General features: G+C 39.2%; 1 protein-coding gene across 1 annotated transcript in view; it reads right to left on the reverse strand.

The window, feature by feature from the left end:
- Nucleotides 1-754, reverse strand: part of gpc1b (glypican 1b) — a 74,432-nt gene extending 73,678 nt beyond the window's left edge. Inside the window, exon 1 of the mRNA XM_079434522.1 lies at nt 267-754. Coding sequence (XP_079290648.1) covers nt 267-411 — 145 coding nt within the window. The 5' untranslated portion in view covers nt 412-754. The remainder of the gene's footprint in view (nt 1-266) is intronic.
- Between the last annotated feature and the right edge of the window lie 18,589 nt (nt 755-19,343).

A 19,343-nucleotide genomic window follows, 5' to 3' on the forward strand; every position in this document is an offset into this window, starting at 1 on the left:
ATAACTAGTGGGAATTATTTTCTAAACTTTATTTCTAACTGTTGGGCTCCATTGGGATTAATCATTAAATATTGAAATATTGATCTTTGAAATACTGTATCACTGTGTTGTAAATGAAACTTGTCTCGCCTGCTGATAACACTAGATGATAATGTATTAGAATCGCACAGTAACTACTTGCATTAAAGTTTGTCTTTGCAGGCTATCTAGTGTCTAAATCACAACTGTCATTCAGTCTGAAATTAAGGTTTGAACGGTTCACCTACCAGATATTACTGTTTGCGGGACTCCGTTCAGATTGAACCCCTTGCTGTTGTAGAAGTGCCTGATGTCCGAGCATGTCTTGGGTTTACTGTCCCCGAACACCAGCCCGGTGAGAGCGCACAGAAGCACCAGCACGACAAAACCCATTCTGGACAGAAGAAAGAAGCGTGATGTGCGAATCAAATCCAAGGGCGAAGAGCAGCGGATAAACGCGTCCACAGCAAAGCCTCCCGTTTCCAAAAGCGCACCGGTTCGCTCCCACGCGCAGTGTCTTATTCAGTAGCAAGAGCCTGAATTAAAACGGAGAGCGCGATCATGTGTGAGTGATGACGGAGCGGAGAGGGAGGAATGACATGAGCTCACGGGAGCGCACACTTCGGAGACGCGTCTGTGCGCTCGCGTTCGGTCGAGTGCGAGGTGGAGCGGGGCGGGCGCGCGAGCGAGCGAAGGCACCATCTGCAGGGCATCGGGTTCGTCTGCCGCTGCCGCCGCGATCCTACACAGGATGTTACATCAAATCAGCCAGCTAGCCAATGAAGACGGGATTCCATTTCCCCACAGGCTCTCCTGGATGACAGGATAAGGATCTCTGATATTCCTTATGTAATTTGGTGAAGCTCTGGGTTTGAGCTGACTTTGACATGTCTTTATGCTGGATTTGTGTCTAGTCCTAAGGGGATACAATAAGAACATTATAGGATTCAGCCTAATGGTTAGAGAGTCGGACTCGTAATCCAAAGGTTGCAGGATCGAGTCTTGGGTTGGCAGGGATTGTAGGTGGGGGGAGTGAATGTACAGTGCTCTCTCCATCCCTCAATACCATACTATAACTGAGGTGCCCTTGAGCAAGGCACCGAATCCCCCACTGCTCCGGGTGTGTGTTCACTGCTGTGTGTGTGCACTTTGGATGGGTTAAATGCAGAGCACGAATTCTGAGTATGGGTCACCATACTTGGCTGTATGTCACATCACTTTCTTATTTGCATCTTATCTACACTTTGTCATAATGAAAGGATTCCCGAGCTTGCAGACCTCAGCACTTGAAAAAACTCGAAAGCTTGTTTTGAGCGGTGAGTGGATTCTAATTTAAAGGGGACCTGTTATGCAAAAATCACTTTTATAAGGTATTTGAATACAGTTGTGTGGCCACAGTGTGTGAAAACAACCAGCCTATAATGGTCAAATCATAAACAGTCTCTCAGAACAAGCAGTTTCAGATTCTCCCTCTGTTCACTTCACCGAGGGGAAAAAGTATATATACGCTGCCCTATAAGCATAGACACAGCCCTGAGTGAGAAGCTGCGGTCCGCCTCCACCATTACTGATTACTTGCTGTAGCTGCTGGAGATATACAATGTCAGCGCCAAAGAGGCATTTCAAGTGTTGTGTTTTGGGATGCACTAACGAACATAGGAGTCTCCATAGACTCTCCATCTGAGCCGCTGAGGACACTGTGGTTAAGTTTCATTGTCTAAGGAAATGTCCTGGAAAAAATCGGTAAAGTCCCCAATACGTGTAGGGATCAATACCAACACTTCGTGCGCAAATGTCAGCTCCAGACAAAGTAAGTATCACGTGTTTGTTTTCCAAATTGCCCTTCAGAAAGAGCTTCTTGGCACTCATTAAGGCTAATGATGCTAAAGCTATCATCGTCTCTGCCTGTTTTCACTGGTGCTGCCCATGAATGATCGTGAATAGGAACTTGGCAGTTAAAAGTTGCATATGAAAGCAATGTGAGTCGATCGCTTGAGTTTGTTGAGCTCATAATCACGAGTGGGACTTATAAAGTTTGTGATAGCATGCCATACACCATGAGACCAGCTATGTTGTTATTTTCATCCCGCCGTGCTCCTGTCTCTGTAATTCATAAACGCAAATTTATTATGCACAGTACAATCAGATGACTGACTTTTAAACAGAGTATGTTTTCTGTAAAGGTAACAGGCTTGTACTAATAGGGGAATGTTTATTTGCAAAGGCTAGCACTACTATTGCCGGAGCTTGAGCTCTTGAAGCTCCGCCCTCTTCTCCGGGAGCACCAGCTCATTTGCATTAAGCCAACATACTCAATTACAGCGTGTTTTGGCTCATACCCTAAAAGTGGTAATTTTAACAAGCTATTATCTGTCGGGTATTTTGAGCTAAAATTTTCCATACACACTCTGGAGATATCAGAGATTTATTTTACATCTTGTAAAAAGGAGCATAATAGGTCCCCTTTAAACACTTCTGGTCATTGCATTCAATAAATCAACAGATATGTCTGTGATTGGCTACGTTGCTCAACGCTGCAAATACTGTATGTTTCGCCAATATCAGATGGGGGCCCTGATTCCCCGGGGCCCTAAGCAGCCACTTTCCTCATTATATCCGTCCCTGCTGATGGAGAACAATATGGAAAATTGCTTACTTAAAGCAACTGCATGTAGTTTTGTGTATTCATTGCAATTTGGAACCCCCTATAGTTGAGTGAGTGGAATTCACTGTCATAAATCACAGTCGCAATTATATGCATTTGTTGCTGCCGTAAAGCAATCTTCCCTTTTCACAGAATTTCGTACCCCTTTCACAAAGCATACATGCTTTCAGAAAATACATTTTACAGGATAGTGTGGGAAAGATTATTAGGCCTATAAGTCAGTGTAACATCAGACATGGTCAGGTCGAGCACACTGAATTGTGGACTGAAGTTTTTGGACTCCGTTCTCTTGCCCACAAAAACACCTCTCAATAAGAGAGTAGAAAGATTATTTTGAACTATTTATGAGGGAAATAACAGGGTAAAGTCCCGGTCTCTCTATTTCATGTTACATGTAATGCTCTGCCATATTTATTAGTGTCCCAGACCGTCAACCCCTCTGCGGACAGACCAGATCTTGACACGCTTCAAAGATGCAGTAAATTTTTGAACAGGCTGCAGCTCGCCTGTGACAATGCACACACCCGAAGTTACTCCTTGACAGCCACAGCATTTTCTGAGCTGTGTCTGCGGCCTGCAGTTTGACAAATATGACAGGAAACACTCCTCACACTGAGAGAAAATCCCGGCCCCTGGGCCACAAACAAGAATCAGCAGTATATTACAAAGATAATCCAGGAAATGTACTGCTGAAAAGAGAATAAAGGAGAGTGAATATGAACAGGTTAGTGATAAACAGTGGCACACTTACATGGGTAAGAAATAACTACATACTTACATAACAACTGAATGGAGCTGCCAGGGACATTTGTGTGAGTGAATAGCGGGGTGTGGCCGTTAAAACTGTTTCACAGAGAGGCACGCAGTTAGTTACATGCTTTGCCCTTTCTGTCCTCTAGCAGTTAAGATAATGATAATGTTGTTTCTGACTTTACTTACTATGCACCAAATCTGATTTGGTTTTCAAATCATTTGGATTTACAGTACGCACCTTCATTTTGCAAGTGATAAAATCAAATCTGTTTGCTCAGACAGCAAACTGGAAATTGTATTTATACATACACACAAATAAATAAAATAGTTTAGAAACCCAATTTGTCTGAAATTGTATTTGTCTTATTACATTACTGTATATGTATATTTTTAAATAAATAAATATATATATATATATATATATATATATATATATATATATTATTTTTTATTTATTTATTTATTTGTTTTTAATTCAGACTACGAAAACTACACATATATGAAAAAAATCCAGAATAAAGTCAATGCAAATCATACTCTCTTAAAATAATTATTCAGGAAGAAATCAGTCTTTTGATAGGTTTTCTTGAAATAAAATTCTTGAGATCTGTAAATTCTGGACTTTAAATTAGAATTTTGTGCTAGACAAAATTACAGTTACAGTTTTGATGAAACACCTGTCCATATTATAAAAATAAGTATTTTAGTTCAAATAGAAAAAAAACACTGATAAGCAGTTAAATTTAGATTTTTATTTGGTACAAAAACAAAGAAAATGTGAAATGATCATCTAGAAACATATGTGACCACAACGAGTCTGAATCAACCAAAGTGCTCAAATGAATCAGACTTAAGATTCAACTCTGAACTCACTGTCAGCTGAGATCTGAATATTAGAGTTTCATAATAACCAAAAAAAAAAATGTTGCTTCTCAAATTCAGGCTCAATTCACTCATTATATAATAATCTCAAAGCAAACGCCTTGATGCAGTTTTGATGTAGTTTTATATGGCAGCCTGTGCATGAACATGGGAGTATTCTGTCAAGCGTGAGAGAGAGAGAGAGAGAGAGAGAGAGAGATGCCATTTCAGAGAATGCAGGGAACAAATTCATCTCATCTACACAAGAATAGCAGCAGTGGTGGCATATCCTCTCCCATAGATTTAGAGCTCAACTAAGCCCAGCTGAATTTCATGGTGCAGTTATTACCAAAGGTCCATCAGATTTGCTGGTCTTGACCCATACGCTGCTCTCACGGTGAATGAGGTTGCCTTGTGGCATTTATGTTTGTTCAGCTTGGTCTCAGTGCGTCAGGTCTTCTGGGAGCTGAAAAGCCACTGAATGCAGTGGTTTGGGACCTGTATTCAGGTCTGTCCGGTCATGTGATCAAAGCCTTTAGGAGAGGGCTGACTCATCCATGCCCACTCAACTGACTGGTCATCATAACATGACATGTCTGTGATGTCACAAAAAAGACGCACAGTCACCCTGACAAAAAAACAGAGTCTCTAAATATGAATCATCTACAGCTATCTTTAATTAGACTCTACTGATTGAATCCTGAGATATTCATAGAAAGGTGTACAAAAAATCTATTTATTTTTTTATTTAAAATAAAGTGTAAACATAAATAAATTACATTTTTAACAAGAAAAGGGAACATCTGCAAAGACAAACTTTGAAACACTGGCATGACAGCTTTTCATTGCATTCAGAAATGTTTATTCAGAAAGTCTGGAAGTTTGAGGGTTTTATGGCTTTAGGACAGACAGAGATACAGACAGACAGACAGACAGACAGACAGTTTAGAATTAGTTTAGAAATTTTTCTGGCTCTAGTTCTGAATCTAGAAACAAACCACTCTTCTGCAGGAAATCAAGCTCAATTTTAAACCATTATATAATAATATTTGAAGTTCCCTCTAAGAAGGGTGACGTGGGCTTGCTGACGTGGGCTAATGTGGTCGAGCCCCTGTAGAGCTGGAGTGATTGTCGTGGCAGGTGGCGGAAGATCTGCTAGGGGGTTGTGCTGCAATAATTATACAAATAAGCTTCTCTGCCCATGTTTGCTCCAGACAGACGCATTCAAGTTTTATTGGATCTGACCATGAAAGAGCCTTCTGCCTAATGAGGAACAGGAGCTGTGTGTGTGTTTGTGGGGGGTTACACAGCTATAGTTTGGGAACAAAATTGTCCCCAGAAGTTTGCTAAACCTGACAAAACCTCCCTCCAGCAACATCTAAGATGGAAAGTTTTCTTTTAGGGTAGGGTTAAGGTTAATCTATATTCATTAGCTTTATATGATACCAATGATGGTACTGGTGTGGTATATGTTCAAAGATTCATTGATGTGAAATCAAGGAATTGATGGTTTTAGGCCCTCCTCTTATCACACACACACACATTTGGGCTGAAGAATTTGAAGTGAAAAATAAACAGAGGTGTGACAGTAAAGAGGACTACGATGGTAAAACATTTAACAAAGTATGAAAGCTGAGAAGTGTTCAGCAAAAAAAAAAAAAAAAAAAAAAGTGAGTTCATATATTTTTAACAAAGGAGCTAAACAGAGAGAGAAAGAGAGAGAGGGTAGGAATGTGTTTGGTATGTCTCCAGGCATGCTGGCATGGAAAAGCCAAGTAATTACTGAGACAGAAACCACACTTCTGTCCCACACTCCTGAGAGTGTAGGACGCACACACACACACCACAAAACGAACAACTTTCAAAATGACTAAGTGACTCACCAAACTACTGAAAGCTCTGTAGCATTTAAAGCCTTTTTAAAAAAATAATTTACAGCTTGTGCATGTGACAGAATATACAGTGGCAAACACATTTAGACACTTAAGCCACATGTAGAAATGATGAATGACATCACAACAATACTGCATATCAAACCAAGCTTGTGTTGTGTTGTTGTGTTCTGATCATTTTGACACGGAGAGGATTTTATTATTCCTGAAATTGCTAATTAATGTTTTCACATTGGACTAAGAATTACTGACTTTGCTGTATTACTATTCACCCAAAGATTTATTTTTGTACTGTTTTTGGATTTTGGATTTAGGCCTACTGCAAATATGGCAATATTTACTCGCAATTGCTGTCATGACAGTTGCGTTTTAGACATGGAACGCCGACTGAGTGGACATGGACGCAACAGTAAGTGGAGAGAAATTTTGCTAACAAAATGATGGTGGCCAGAAGAATAGCATGAGAACCTTATTATGTCTCTCTGTATCACCTCTGTGAGCTTTTATAACATTTTACACACACATTTTCTGATGTAGCCTATTATTTTCCAAAACATTAATGTGGATGGGAAACTTTGGAAAATGCTAGAAAATGTGTGAACGGAGAGCGTTTTGAAATAAAAATGCCATTTTAAGGTGTGGGGGGGTTAATGTACATGTTGGCTGCCATGTCCAGATACAGTGCAGCAGCAGGAAGAGTCCTGCCAAAGAAACTCAGGGTTCAAAAAGTCTACTTACATGACATGACTCTAGTTGACTCCACACCTCACCCCAGAGTCCTGGAGTAACAGCCTGGAAAGCAGAACCCATTATTTGATGAAATGAGGACACACAGTAACATAAGGCTTCTCAATTTCCAAACAGTCTGTCTGTGTTTGCTCTGTTTGAACATTATGGTCTTAAATCGTGACTTAACTCGCTTATTCGTCATGCAGTTCTTTACAAAACTTACCAAATGGCTGAGTTTCCCATTAATGAGAAAAGTTAACCTCTCATTGTTCTGCAATTGACACTTAAAGTGTTATTCCCATAGGTCATGTGTTAATCATAGGAAATGATTAATGTTCATACATTACCATTCAAAAGTCAGTGAGACTTGTAATGTTTTTAAAATAAGTATTTTATGCTCGCCAAGGCTGCATTTATTTGATCAAAAATACACCAAAACAGTAATATTGTCAAATATTATTATATAACTGTTTTGTGTTTTAATTTTAGCCATTACTATTTTAGTATCACATAACCCTTCAGAAATTGTTCTAATATGCTAATTTGGTGCTCAAGAAACATTTCTCATTATTCTCATCAATGTTGAAAACAATGGTGCTTAATAGTTTTGTGAAAACCGTGATACATCCTTCTTTGATTCTATAAAAGTTCAAAAGTTTGAAATATTTTTTGTAACAATGTAAACATCTTCCAAAACATTCTAAAAAGATTTCATTTTTATTTCCAAATTTCATTATTTTGCAACATTTTACAACCTGAACTAAAAAAGTAGAAGACTTTTCACCATAAAATGTGATTTCAAGTCTCTGCATTGCATTACTAATGTATTTTTGAATAAACTGACAGATAAGACAAAAAAAAAGAGCATCTAATCATCGGTTCACAGGTTGTGTTTACAGAAAATAAGCTCTACCAAACGATTGGCAGGCCTGCTAAAGGGTTAAGAAGGAACATACAACTGGAGAGAAAGATGACACATGGACAGAGCGAAAGAGAGAGAGAGAGAGAGAGAGAGAGAGAAGACCACAACGTTGGTTTCTCACAAGCTGTCTGCTATCATCAGATATTGTTAATAGCTCTCTGACATTTTGATAAATGGATGTTTCATCACATCTCTCCCCTGGCACTATAAAACGCTTGATAAATCTAAGTGTTTATGCCAAATGCTCCGCCAATCTCAGTCCATCTTCTACATGAATTAACTACACATCTAAACCATTGAGAGGGAACTACAAATAAGTGTCATATACTCATCTCAAGATATTTTCTAACAAGGTGGAGATGTTGAGGCCCTTTGTATTCAATTAAAAAAAAAACAGCTTCATGGGAAAATCTTCCTCATAAGCGATGTACACTTACGAAAAATCAACCACACACCACAGTCTCTACAGAACATGACATGTTTCCTGAATGATTGAGCAAAGGTCTGCCACAAGCTAATGACCTCTGACAAACCATAAAGCCAGGCGGTCTGAATGTGAATGCCTTAATGTTCCTGAGAGTTGGTTTTTAAGAGTGGAATAACACAACAGCAACATACAGAGCATGAAGTATGGTTTTTACCTGCATTTATGCCATGCAATTCAGTCAGCCAAGGATTCCAGGGAAAATGTAGTTTAAAACTCTTAAGAAAAAAAACAAAAAAACATTAGCACTCTGTTCTTTGTTAACCCTCTGTTGCTGGTCTTAAAGGCACATTCAGAACTGGATGCGAGTCAGAATTGGAATAATAATTCCACTTATATTTCAAAACTTTAAATTCCTGAATTTGAATTGATGAAGACATTTACATTTACATTTAGTCATTTGGCATGACACTTTTTTTTTTTGAGTTTAGGATGAAGTCAAGTAGTGCCGAAAGAGATGAGTTTTCAGTTGTTGCTTGAAGATTGACAGGGATCCAGCATTCCGGATAGGGCTGGGAAGATTATTCCACCAGCCAGGAATGGTGAACGAGAATGTTCTGGAGAGTGATTTTGAGGCATCGCTCACTAGCAGATCTCATACTTCTGGAGGGGATGTAGATTCGTAATAGTGAGTGGAAATAGGAGGGTGCTGAGCCTGTGGTCGTTCTGTATGCAAGCATCAGTGTCTTGAACTTGATGCGAGCTGCCACTGGTAGCCAGTGCAAGGAGATGAAGAGAGGTGTAACATGCGCTCTTTTAGGCTCGTTGAAGACCAGTCGTGCCGCTGCATTCTGAATCATTTGTAGAGGTTTGATTGTGTTTGATGGCAGTCCAGCCAGAAGAGCATTGCAGTAGTCCAGCCTGGAAGGGCCTGGACAAGAAGTTGTGCAGCATGCTCTGTCAGAAAGGGCCTGATCTGTCTGATGTTGTGTAGTGCAAACCTGCAGGATCGAGCAGTCTTTGCAATGTGCTCTTTGAAGGTCAGCTGGTCATCAAAGATTACTCCAAGATTTCTGACCGAAGTTGATGGGGCAATCATTCATGAGCCTAACTGAATTGTCAAGTCATGCTGTAGAGTCGGAGTGGCAGGTAAGACAAGAATCTCCGTCTTTGCCAGGTTGAGCTGTAGGTGATGTTCTTTCATCCACGCTGAGATGTCCGCCAGGCAGCCTGAGATCCGTGCAGCTACCGTTGGGTCATCTGGTTGAAAAGAGAGATAGAGCTGTGCGTCATCGGCGTAGCAGTGATAGGAGAAGCCATGTGCATGTATGATGGGACCCAGTGATGTAGTGTATGTGGAGAAGAGGAGGGGTCCAAGAACCAATCCCTGGGGAGCTCCAGTGACCAGTTTATGTGGTTTGAATACCTCTCCTCCCCAGGCCACCCTGAAAGACCTACCGGTGAGATAGGATTCAAACCAGTGAAGTGGAATCCCAGTGATGCCCAGTGATGAGAGGGTAGACAGGAGGATCTGATGATTGACAGTGTCAAAAGCAGCAGAAAGGTGCAGCAGAATGAGGACTGATGATTTGGAATCGGCCTTTGCAATTCGCAGGGCTTCAGTGACTGAGAGTAGCACAGTCTCTGTTGAATGGCCACTCCTGAAGCCTGACTGTTTAGAATCCAGTTTGTTGTACTGTGAAAGAAACAGTGAGAGCTGGTTGAAGACAACTCGTTCGAGTGTTTTCGCTACGAATGGAAGGAGAGAGACAGATCTGTAGTTTTCTAAAAGAGAAGTGTTTAATGTAGGTTTTTTGAGTAGTGGGGTTACCCGAGCCTGCTTGAATGCTGTGGGGAAGATGCCTGTAAGGAGAGATGTGTTGATAATGTGTGTGAGTGCCGGTAAGAGTGTGGGAGAGATAGTTTGGAGAGGGTGTGATGGGATTGGGTCGAGAGGACATGTTGTAGGATGGCTGGAGAGGAGAAGTTTGGTTACTTCTGCCTCTGTGAGGGGACAGAAGGAAAAGATGGGAGTTAGAGCAGTGGATGTGGTTGATTGGAGGTCCTGTGTGTGTGGAGTTGAGAACTGGTTACTGATTGTTCTAGTTTTGTCTGTGAAAAAAGTGGCAAAGTCGTCAGCAGTTATCGAAGTGGTGGGAGGTGGAGGAGGGGGACAGAGGAGAGAATTAAATGTTCTGAAGAGATTACGCATGTCTAGAGTGCTGTTGATCTTGTTGTGGGAATGTGAGGATTTGGCAGTTCTTCAGTAGAGAAAGATGAAAGCAAAGACTGATACCTACTCAGGTCCGACGGATCGTTTCATTTGGGCCATTTTCTCTCTGCCACTCTGAGTTTCGTCCGATGCTCACGAAGAACATCGGATAACCAGGGGTTAGAAGGAGCAGCCCGTGCTGGCCTGGAGGAGAGAGGACAGATGTCGTCTAGACAAGAGGTTAAGGTAGAGCATAAAGTGTCAGTAGCTGCATTCACATCCAGAGATGAGAAATGGGTAGGCGAGGGAAGAGAGGAGGATACTACAGAGGAAAGAAGGGAGGGGGAAAGGGAGCGTAGGTTATATCTGAAAGTAACCGGTAAGGGATATGGTGGCACCCGGGTAGCAAAATGTAAAGTAAATGTAATGAAGAAATGGTCAGAGATATGTAGTGGTTGTACTGGAATGTTATCTGTAGTACAATTGCGTGTGTAAATTAAATCAAGTTGGTTGCCTGATTTGTGCGTGCTAGTAGTGGTAAGGCGTTTGAGATCAAATGAAGCTAGGAGTGAATGGAAGTCTGTAGCATAAGGCCTGTCTAGGTGAATGTTGAAATCGCTGAAGACTAAGAGTGGAGTGCCATCCTCCATGAAAGAGGACAGCAGCCCGTCCAGCTCCTCTAGGAAGGTGGCTAGAATTTGGCCAGGGGGACGGTAGATTACCACAATCTGGAGTTTTATAGGAGCTGTTACAGTAATGGCATGAGATTCAAATGAGCCTTCTACGTGTGTTTTTAGAGCGAGGTTGAGAGAGAACCGGAATGGTTTGGAAACACATGATAGAGGTGGAAGGATAGAGGATAGGAAAGTAGAGTGTGTGAGGGAAGATAGAAATGATACTTAAGTATGTGATCGGTGTCGTTGCTCGGTTAAAGTCACGCAGGAAAAAGTCATCGGTCTTTACACTCGTTGGTCTTCACACGAGAAGGCTGAGCACGACGGCTGAACGCTTCCGCATCAGCGCTCGGACATCAAATAAATACAGTCTAGGAAACTAGAGTGAAAACAGCTGTGGCCAGCTTCTGATCAGCCCAGCCAATAAGGTTAAAGGACTGCTAATAGCTCAAGACGAAACTAACACTTCGCACAATCACACAGGCTCGTTCTTAGCTGAGGCGCAAATTATTCTAATTACCAGTAAGTGCAGTCAAACATATAAACCTCAACGAAAATGCAGAGTAGAAATAGGTAGGAAACAAACTATTCCTTCCAAGCAGCAAGTAAATAATTTAAACAACAGAACTGCGACCAAGTATTCAAAACACTTACGCGAGCTGGCGTCCGTCTCTTCTGGTGACTAATCGGCTTTCCCAACTTATAACAGCGACCGAGCAGTTTAAAGACATGACTGACAGAATGCAGAATGACATTAATACGACTATAAATCTTAACAGTTTTGGCTGGTTTTTCAAACACATGGATGGATGGATGGATGGATGGATGGATGGATGGATGGATGGATGGATGGATGGATGGATGGATGGACGGACGGACGAACGGACGGACGGACGGACGGACGGATGGATGGATGGATGGATGGATGGATGGATGGACGGACAGATAAATTCTTGGACAGACGGACGGACGGACGGACGGACAGATGGACAGACAGACAGACAGACAGATAGATAGATAGATAGATAGATAGATAGACAGATAGATAGATAGAACAATGGATGGATGGACAGACAGATGATAGATAAGATACAGATACCTTACGGTGAAAGTTACTCCACTACAAGTTACAAGTCACCAATTCCAAAATAACTTAATTAAAAGTCTTAGAGTGTATGATTTTAACAGTACTTAAGCTTAAGTATTTTACCTATACTAAATATAGTCTCAAATATGCACTAGTCAAAGAGACATGCCAGTCAAACACTGTAACATTGTGGAGAAGCTGGGGAAAACAGGCAGAGGCAAGGATCTATGTGCAAGGATTTCATGGAAAAACTAGAACAAATAATAAGCCAAAAAACAAAGGGAACAAAGAACAGAATGACAGGCAAACAGACAACCATTACATTCAATAACTCACAAAAAAACTAAAGAAACACTAGGGCTATATATATATATATATATATATATATATATATACTAGGCTAACAAGCTGAACAAGATAAGATATAAACTGACTACAAACACCATGGGAGACAGGAAGTGACAGAAAGTCCAAGACAAGGCACAGAGAACATGTAACACAAACAAGAAAGAGCTGAATTGTGAGGAGAGCAATCACATTCATTTTCTAAAACCAAAATAAAACTGAACACCTCAAAATTGCAAAAGAATATAAATAAATAATGATAATAATAGTAATAAAAAACTTTTTTGAAATTAAATAAAATGAAAAAGTCAAAGTCTTCTTGCACTGGATGTGCTGGGTTTGGCCTTATTGCCAGCTGCAGTCATGTCCTTATATATAAAACACCTGTGATTCACAACTACTTGCTAAGGCGCTCGCATTCATGTAAAGTAGCCTTGTTGACAAGTTTGGGTGAGTAAGGGCAAAACGCACAAGATATAGTACTTTCGGTGAGCTGTAGTAGGTAATATCACATCTTTTGTAGCAGAAAAATCTAGGTGCCATGCCAAATATAATGTGTAACTGCAACACTCATTTCAAATGTAGTGGAGTAAAGAGTACAGATAATCATTCAAAAATGTAGTGAAGAGTAAAAGTTGCTATATCTTTGATACTCAGTAAAACTACAAAGTATCCAAAAAGATACTCAAGTACAGTACTTAGTTATATTTGGATGGATACACTCATAGACAAATACACTTATAGTTAGATGATGGGTGGGTGGATGGATGAATGGAGATGGAATGACACTTAATTTCCCATAATGCATCAGCTGTGCTGAATTTCTTTGAATTATAATTCAGTAAATTCATGAAATGAAAAGGAGCCAATTGTTCAAAATTTTACCTATAGCCCTGACGTTTAAACAAAATGTTTTCATATTTTTTGCTTTTCCTGCTACCAGTTGCAGCATTTTTGGCCAAATAGAGGTCCACACAATTCGGATACAATGTGTGTGTGTGTGTGTGTGTGTGTGTGTGTGTGTGTGTGTGTGTGTGTGTGTGTGTGTGTGTCTGTGTGTGATGTTGTGCTCCAGGCAGGAGGGCTGATCTTTCTGGGTATTGATTGGAGGGTGTCTCCGGCCCTGAGGGGGGTTTGGCTTCTCTGCCCCTGCGTTCTTGAACACACTGGATCAATGAGACCCCAAACCCCCCTCTTGAACACACATATACTCTCACATATGCATGTATGCGCATGGAAATGTACAGTTTTTATCACACATGTACATAAAGAGGTGGATGGTAGAGATAGACCTGTCAGACTTTCATCTCCATTTCAGAGCGAACTGTCCAAAAAGCCTCAAAAAGGAAAGAGAATGAAAAAGAAAGAGAAGCTGTGTATCTCCTATGAAAGATCTCTTTCTTTTAATTCCGCACAACTCTGTGTACACACTAACCATTCATGTGTGTTTAATGGGCTCTTTTGTACTGGGAGAACTGGGAAAATTTACAAAACTCTACAAGAACCACTGATATCTGATCTGCTCTTAGCTGAAACGATGCGGGGAATTCAGACTTTCAAAGACATATTGAAGTAGAAAGACTTCTGAAAGATGTTCAAACATTGATTCATGTTTAGTGAGTAATGTTCAAGAATAGATGCTCTGAGGAAGGAGTTGTTTAAGACCCCAATAATGAACAATGAGTCACGAATCGGTTAATATGTAAAACAAGTTCTTAAATTGTTTTAGGCTCCCTGAGGATTATTCATCTGCAACATATGTGAGACATTTCTCACATGAATTACGTGAGAGATATTATGAGACGGAAAAACTTGGGAGATGCTGCAGGGCTTGTGGGAAGAGTTTAGAAAGTAGTTCAGAGATGCTGTACAGTCATCAATTGAAATAAATTTCCATACATTAGATGCAGTCCTCAAGAGAAAAATATTCATTTGTCTTTGCATATTAAACACTACATGGCTCCTGAGAAATTCTTGCTTTCTTCCTTAACACATTTTTCTGCATTCTTTCTCACTGGAATCTAAGCATTAGTCAGTATTGCATGCATCCTCCATCAAGATGATCCCAGAATGCTTTGAGACGATCTCTGTGGGAAAAGATGGTGGACAAGTCAATCAATTATAGATATAATTTTGAAGTAATACAGAAACATTATTGTAAAAAGAAAATTAAAATACATATAAAATATTTAAAATGATACATGTATACAAATGATGGAATATTCTTATAATATTTATGTAAGCAATCATTTTATATTAATATACACAACCAAAAGTGTGGGATCAGTAAGATTATTTATTAATACGGTGGCCGAGAGAGCTCAACGCGCTGCAACTTCAGAAAACACATCCAAATAGAAAAAGCACCAGCAAATCAAGAAAACATCTTCATCAATTTGACAGCAGGTGCTGCAAATGCTCACGACATAAACAAATAAAGAAACGAACTGCAAATGCTCACAAGACAACCAAATAAAGATTTTTATTTGCAGCGTGTTTCTTTGTTTGGTTGTGAGCATTTGCAGCGTGTGTGTTGTCAAATTTAAGAAGTTGTTTTCTTAATTTGCAGGTGTTTTTTTTCTATTTGCAGTGTCTTTTTTTATTTGGTTGTGTTGTGAGCATTGGCAGAGCGTGCGTTGTAAAATTGAGGAAGTTGTTTTCTTAATTTGCATGTGTTTTTTTTCTATTTGCAGTGTCTTTTTTTATTTGGTTGTGTTGTGAGCATTTGTTTTGCATGTGTTTTTGCAGAGCGTGCGTTGTAAAATTGAGGAAGTTGTTTTCTTAATTTGCATGTGTTTTTTCTATTTGCAGCGCATTATTCAGCAGGGACTCATTAAGTTGAAAATTTTGAGAGGAAAGACATATATAATGTTACAAAATAATTCTATATTTTTAATACTGTTCTTTTACATGCTGTACTTTTGAACTTTCTATTAATCAAAGAATTCTGGAAGAAAAGGTGTCATGAAAACTGGGATAATGGCTGCTGAAAATTCTGATTTGCCATCATGAATTAATAAATAATATAAAAATAGAAAATTGTTATTTTAAATTGTACTATGTCACGATATCACTGTTTTTCTCTGTATTTTGATCAAATAGCATAATGTTAACATAAGCCATCTTCCAAAAACATTTAAAAAATCTTACTGCCCCCAAATTTTGAAAAAAAAAAAAATATTTGTTCATATTAGAAAACAAACAGGAACAACAATTTCAATTATACTGTCTCCCTTTTTTGAGATAATATTTCATTCATGTCTCTTTTGCTTTCTCTCTGTCTATCATCTCAGTAGTCTCTACAGAGCCTCCATCCGGTCATAATGAGTCCATATTGAACCGAACCGTTCTGGGCCGCTCCTGTATGTTATTGAGTGTCTGCATTCCACAAAGTGATAGACGGATACAGAGATGATCACACACATAACACACACACACACTTCTTCCTATTTCTCTGCTGCAAAAGCTCCTCCAGTCCCCTTGTCTGTTTTCATTTAATAAACTCCAGAATATGTCCACATTCCTTTGGGATTGGCCTTTATTATCTGGCTTTGGACACGGCACATCACAATCCATGTTTATTTCCGTTTGTCCCTCAAATACTCATATGTGAATTAATAGTTCCTCCAGCTACTGCAGACACTGAGAGCGAGACACGTATAGGAAAAAACAGATAATAAAGTTTGAGTGCATGTTTGTATGATAATCTCTACACCATTCTACAGCTCTCTGGTTCTGGGCAGCTTCACTCATGAGCTCATTACTGGCTGATTAGATCCAAAGGAAAGTTTTATTGCTGTTTCATAGCTCATGAGACATTAAACGATAATTCATCAAAAATGAACATTCTGTCATCATTTACTCACCTTCATGTCGTTCCAAACCTGAATGATGTTATTTTAACAAAAAAGATATGTTATGTCCAAGATGCTTGTTTCCATGAAGACAATAAAATGACAAGCTGTCAAACTCAAAAAAACGATTAACAAAAAGTCCCATAAAAGTGGTCCATATAAGTTTTGAGAGCTATAATGGAAATCTTCAACTGTTTCACAAACGTCATTCTTGATTGTATGCATTCAAACCACTACTGGTCACACGATAAATTAAGAACCAATGATGTCAAACCTTGTGCTAGAAGTGTTGAAACCCCAATAAGCCTGCTTTGACAGCCACACTGGAGTTCTCAGTTATGATTCATATAAGGATGAAGTGCAAAAATGTTATACTTTACCTTTAAGTTTCATCTGTTTCTAATGTCTCTTCCAAAATACCGTTTGAGAAATAAAACAAAACACAAATGAGACAAGTGCTGACATGCAATAAGAGAACATGGCTGTAAAATTAATGAAAGCTAATTTGACCTCAAAACAATTTGATGAGAAATATTGAGATATCTGACTTGGGATTGCAGATGTTGTACACTGTAAATATCCAGTTAAATTCACAGGAAAAAAAAATCACTGTAACAAAATACTGATAATGTTTCCAGTGGGATATTGGTGTCTCTGTATTTTACAACTTATAAACTAAAAATTCATTAAGTTGAAGAAAAAAAAAAAATCTGCTTTTTACTTTAAAAATGTACTGATAGCCACCCATATAGATGCCATGTAGGATTTCTAAAAAAAAAAAAAAAATGTTTTTTTCAGTAACTCTCTGCAAACACTGTTTGAGACATTATTGAGATCTTTTCTAACACATGAGATAACTGGGGTCTTTTAGTCATGATAAATATTCTGAAAAGCAGGAAATGTAAAGGATTAGTTCACTGTAAAATTAAAATTATGTCATCATTAACTCACTCTCATTTCGTTCCAATTTTCTTTCTTCTGCAGAAGATATTTTGAAGAATGTTGGTAAGTTGGTAAGAGTTTCGGGTTTTCATTGACTTCTATATTTGTTGACCATACTATGGAAGTCAATGGGAACAGAAACTTGGTTACCAAAATATCTTCTTTTGTGTTCCACAGAATAAAGAAGTTATACAGGTTTGGAACAATGTGAGGAGGAGTTAATAATGACAGAAGATTTATTTTTGGGTGAACTATTCCTTCAAGCCTCCATTGCTGCACATTCCTGTCACAAAGAATCATCTGATATTAAGAGGTGTTTCTTTCCTATGGGAAGATCTGAATGTTCTGCCTGTGGTTACACTGAATGCACACTGGACAGTAAGCCTCTAAATTATAAATCAAATAGAAACTGCACACAAATATTTGAAATGCAGAAATAAAGCATGTGATTTTCCCCTAAGTTACACCTACCACAGTCTCTCTCTCCATTCCTTACTTCATCACGGAGGATCCAAACCCCAGATGGATACTGAATCATAAATACTCGTTAGTAATGTTGTGTCCGAAAGCAGTTCTTGATCATGTCATGATCTCCAGCCCAGCTGACTCAATGCGGTTCTGGACTCAGGAGAGTTCAGCTTAATGGATCTGACTGGAATTAAGACGATGTTGACGAAACAGAATAGAGACGGGGAAAGTGAGACAGAGTTGGTGAATCTCCAGGGGAGTTTGAGTTCATGTTTATATTCACTAGAACCGTCTTAATCGTCTTTTCATGTGAAAAGGAGTGGTATGAAAAGTGAAGAGGGAAGATATATAAATCTCTCATAACAAATATAAGTTTTAAAGTTGCGGTTACAATTAACACACTGCTGAGACAACATTTGAAAGCTTAAAAAGTTACTCTATATCGGTCATAAGTGTTTGATGATAAAAGGGTTAGTTCACTTCCAGAATAAAAATGTAAATAAAAAATCCTGATAATTTACTCACCCCCATCTCATACAAAATGTTCTTTCTTCAGTCGAAAAGAAATTAAGGTTTTTGAGGAAAACGTTTAATGAATTTTTCTCCATATGTAGAACTATGGGTAAGGCCCAAATTGCATTTTCAATGCAGCATCTAAGAGCTCTATGTGATCCCAGGCAGTCTTGTCTAGCGATTTTCTAAAAAATTAAATAAAATATACTTTTTAACCACAAATGCTCGTGTTGCACTAGCTCGACTTCACGCATTACGCAGTCGTACGTAACGTAGGTGGAAGTATCGACCCAGTGTTTACAAAGTGAACATGCAAAGCCAAACATCCTTCACAAAAAAATAAAAAGGTAAAACAGCGATGTCAGACGATTTTGAAGAAAATGTGATTGACGAGTTTTTCACCCTACCCTCCCTTTTTGAACCAAAGAACTAACCACGCGTGACCTTTCCAACATGATCAAGTAATGCATGAAGTTACGGATGTGCATTGCGGAGCTGGTGCAAGAAGAGCATTTGTGGTTAAAAGTATATACAACTTTTCTTATCTTCAAAGTTATGCAAAAAAGTGCTGCTGGGGTGTAAAAAGTCCATTAATCGGTGCTCTTTGGATGCGGGATTCTTTCTTGACACCCTGATGAAGGCGAGTTAGCCGCAACGCGTCGGTGCACAAATGTGTTGTTTTTAAATTCTAAAGCCATGTGAATAAAGGCTTTTTACACCTTTTCACACTACTCGAGTGCCTTGGATTCATGAGTTTTTTGATTATATACATTTTTCTCCTTTTTTTTGGAAATGACCAATCGTTTAGCTAGATAAGACCCTTATTCCTCGGTTGGGATCGTGCTCTTTGAAGCTGCATAGGAACTGCAATTTGGACCTTCAGCCCATTGACCACCACTGAAGTCCACGATATGGAGAAAAATCCTGGAATTTTTTCCTCAAAAACCTTAATTTCTTCTCAACTGAAAAAAGAAAGACATCTTG

The sequence above is a fragment of the Barbus barbus genome (assembly GCF_936440315.1).
Source record: "Barbus barbus genome assembly, chromosome: 15".
NCBI lineage: Eukaryota > Metazoa > Chordata > Actinopteri > Cypriniformes > Cyprinidae > Barbus > Barbus barbus.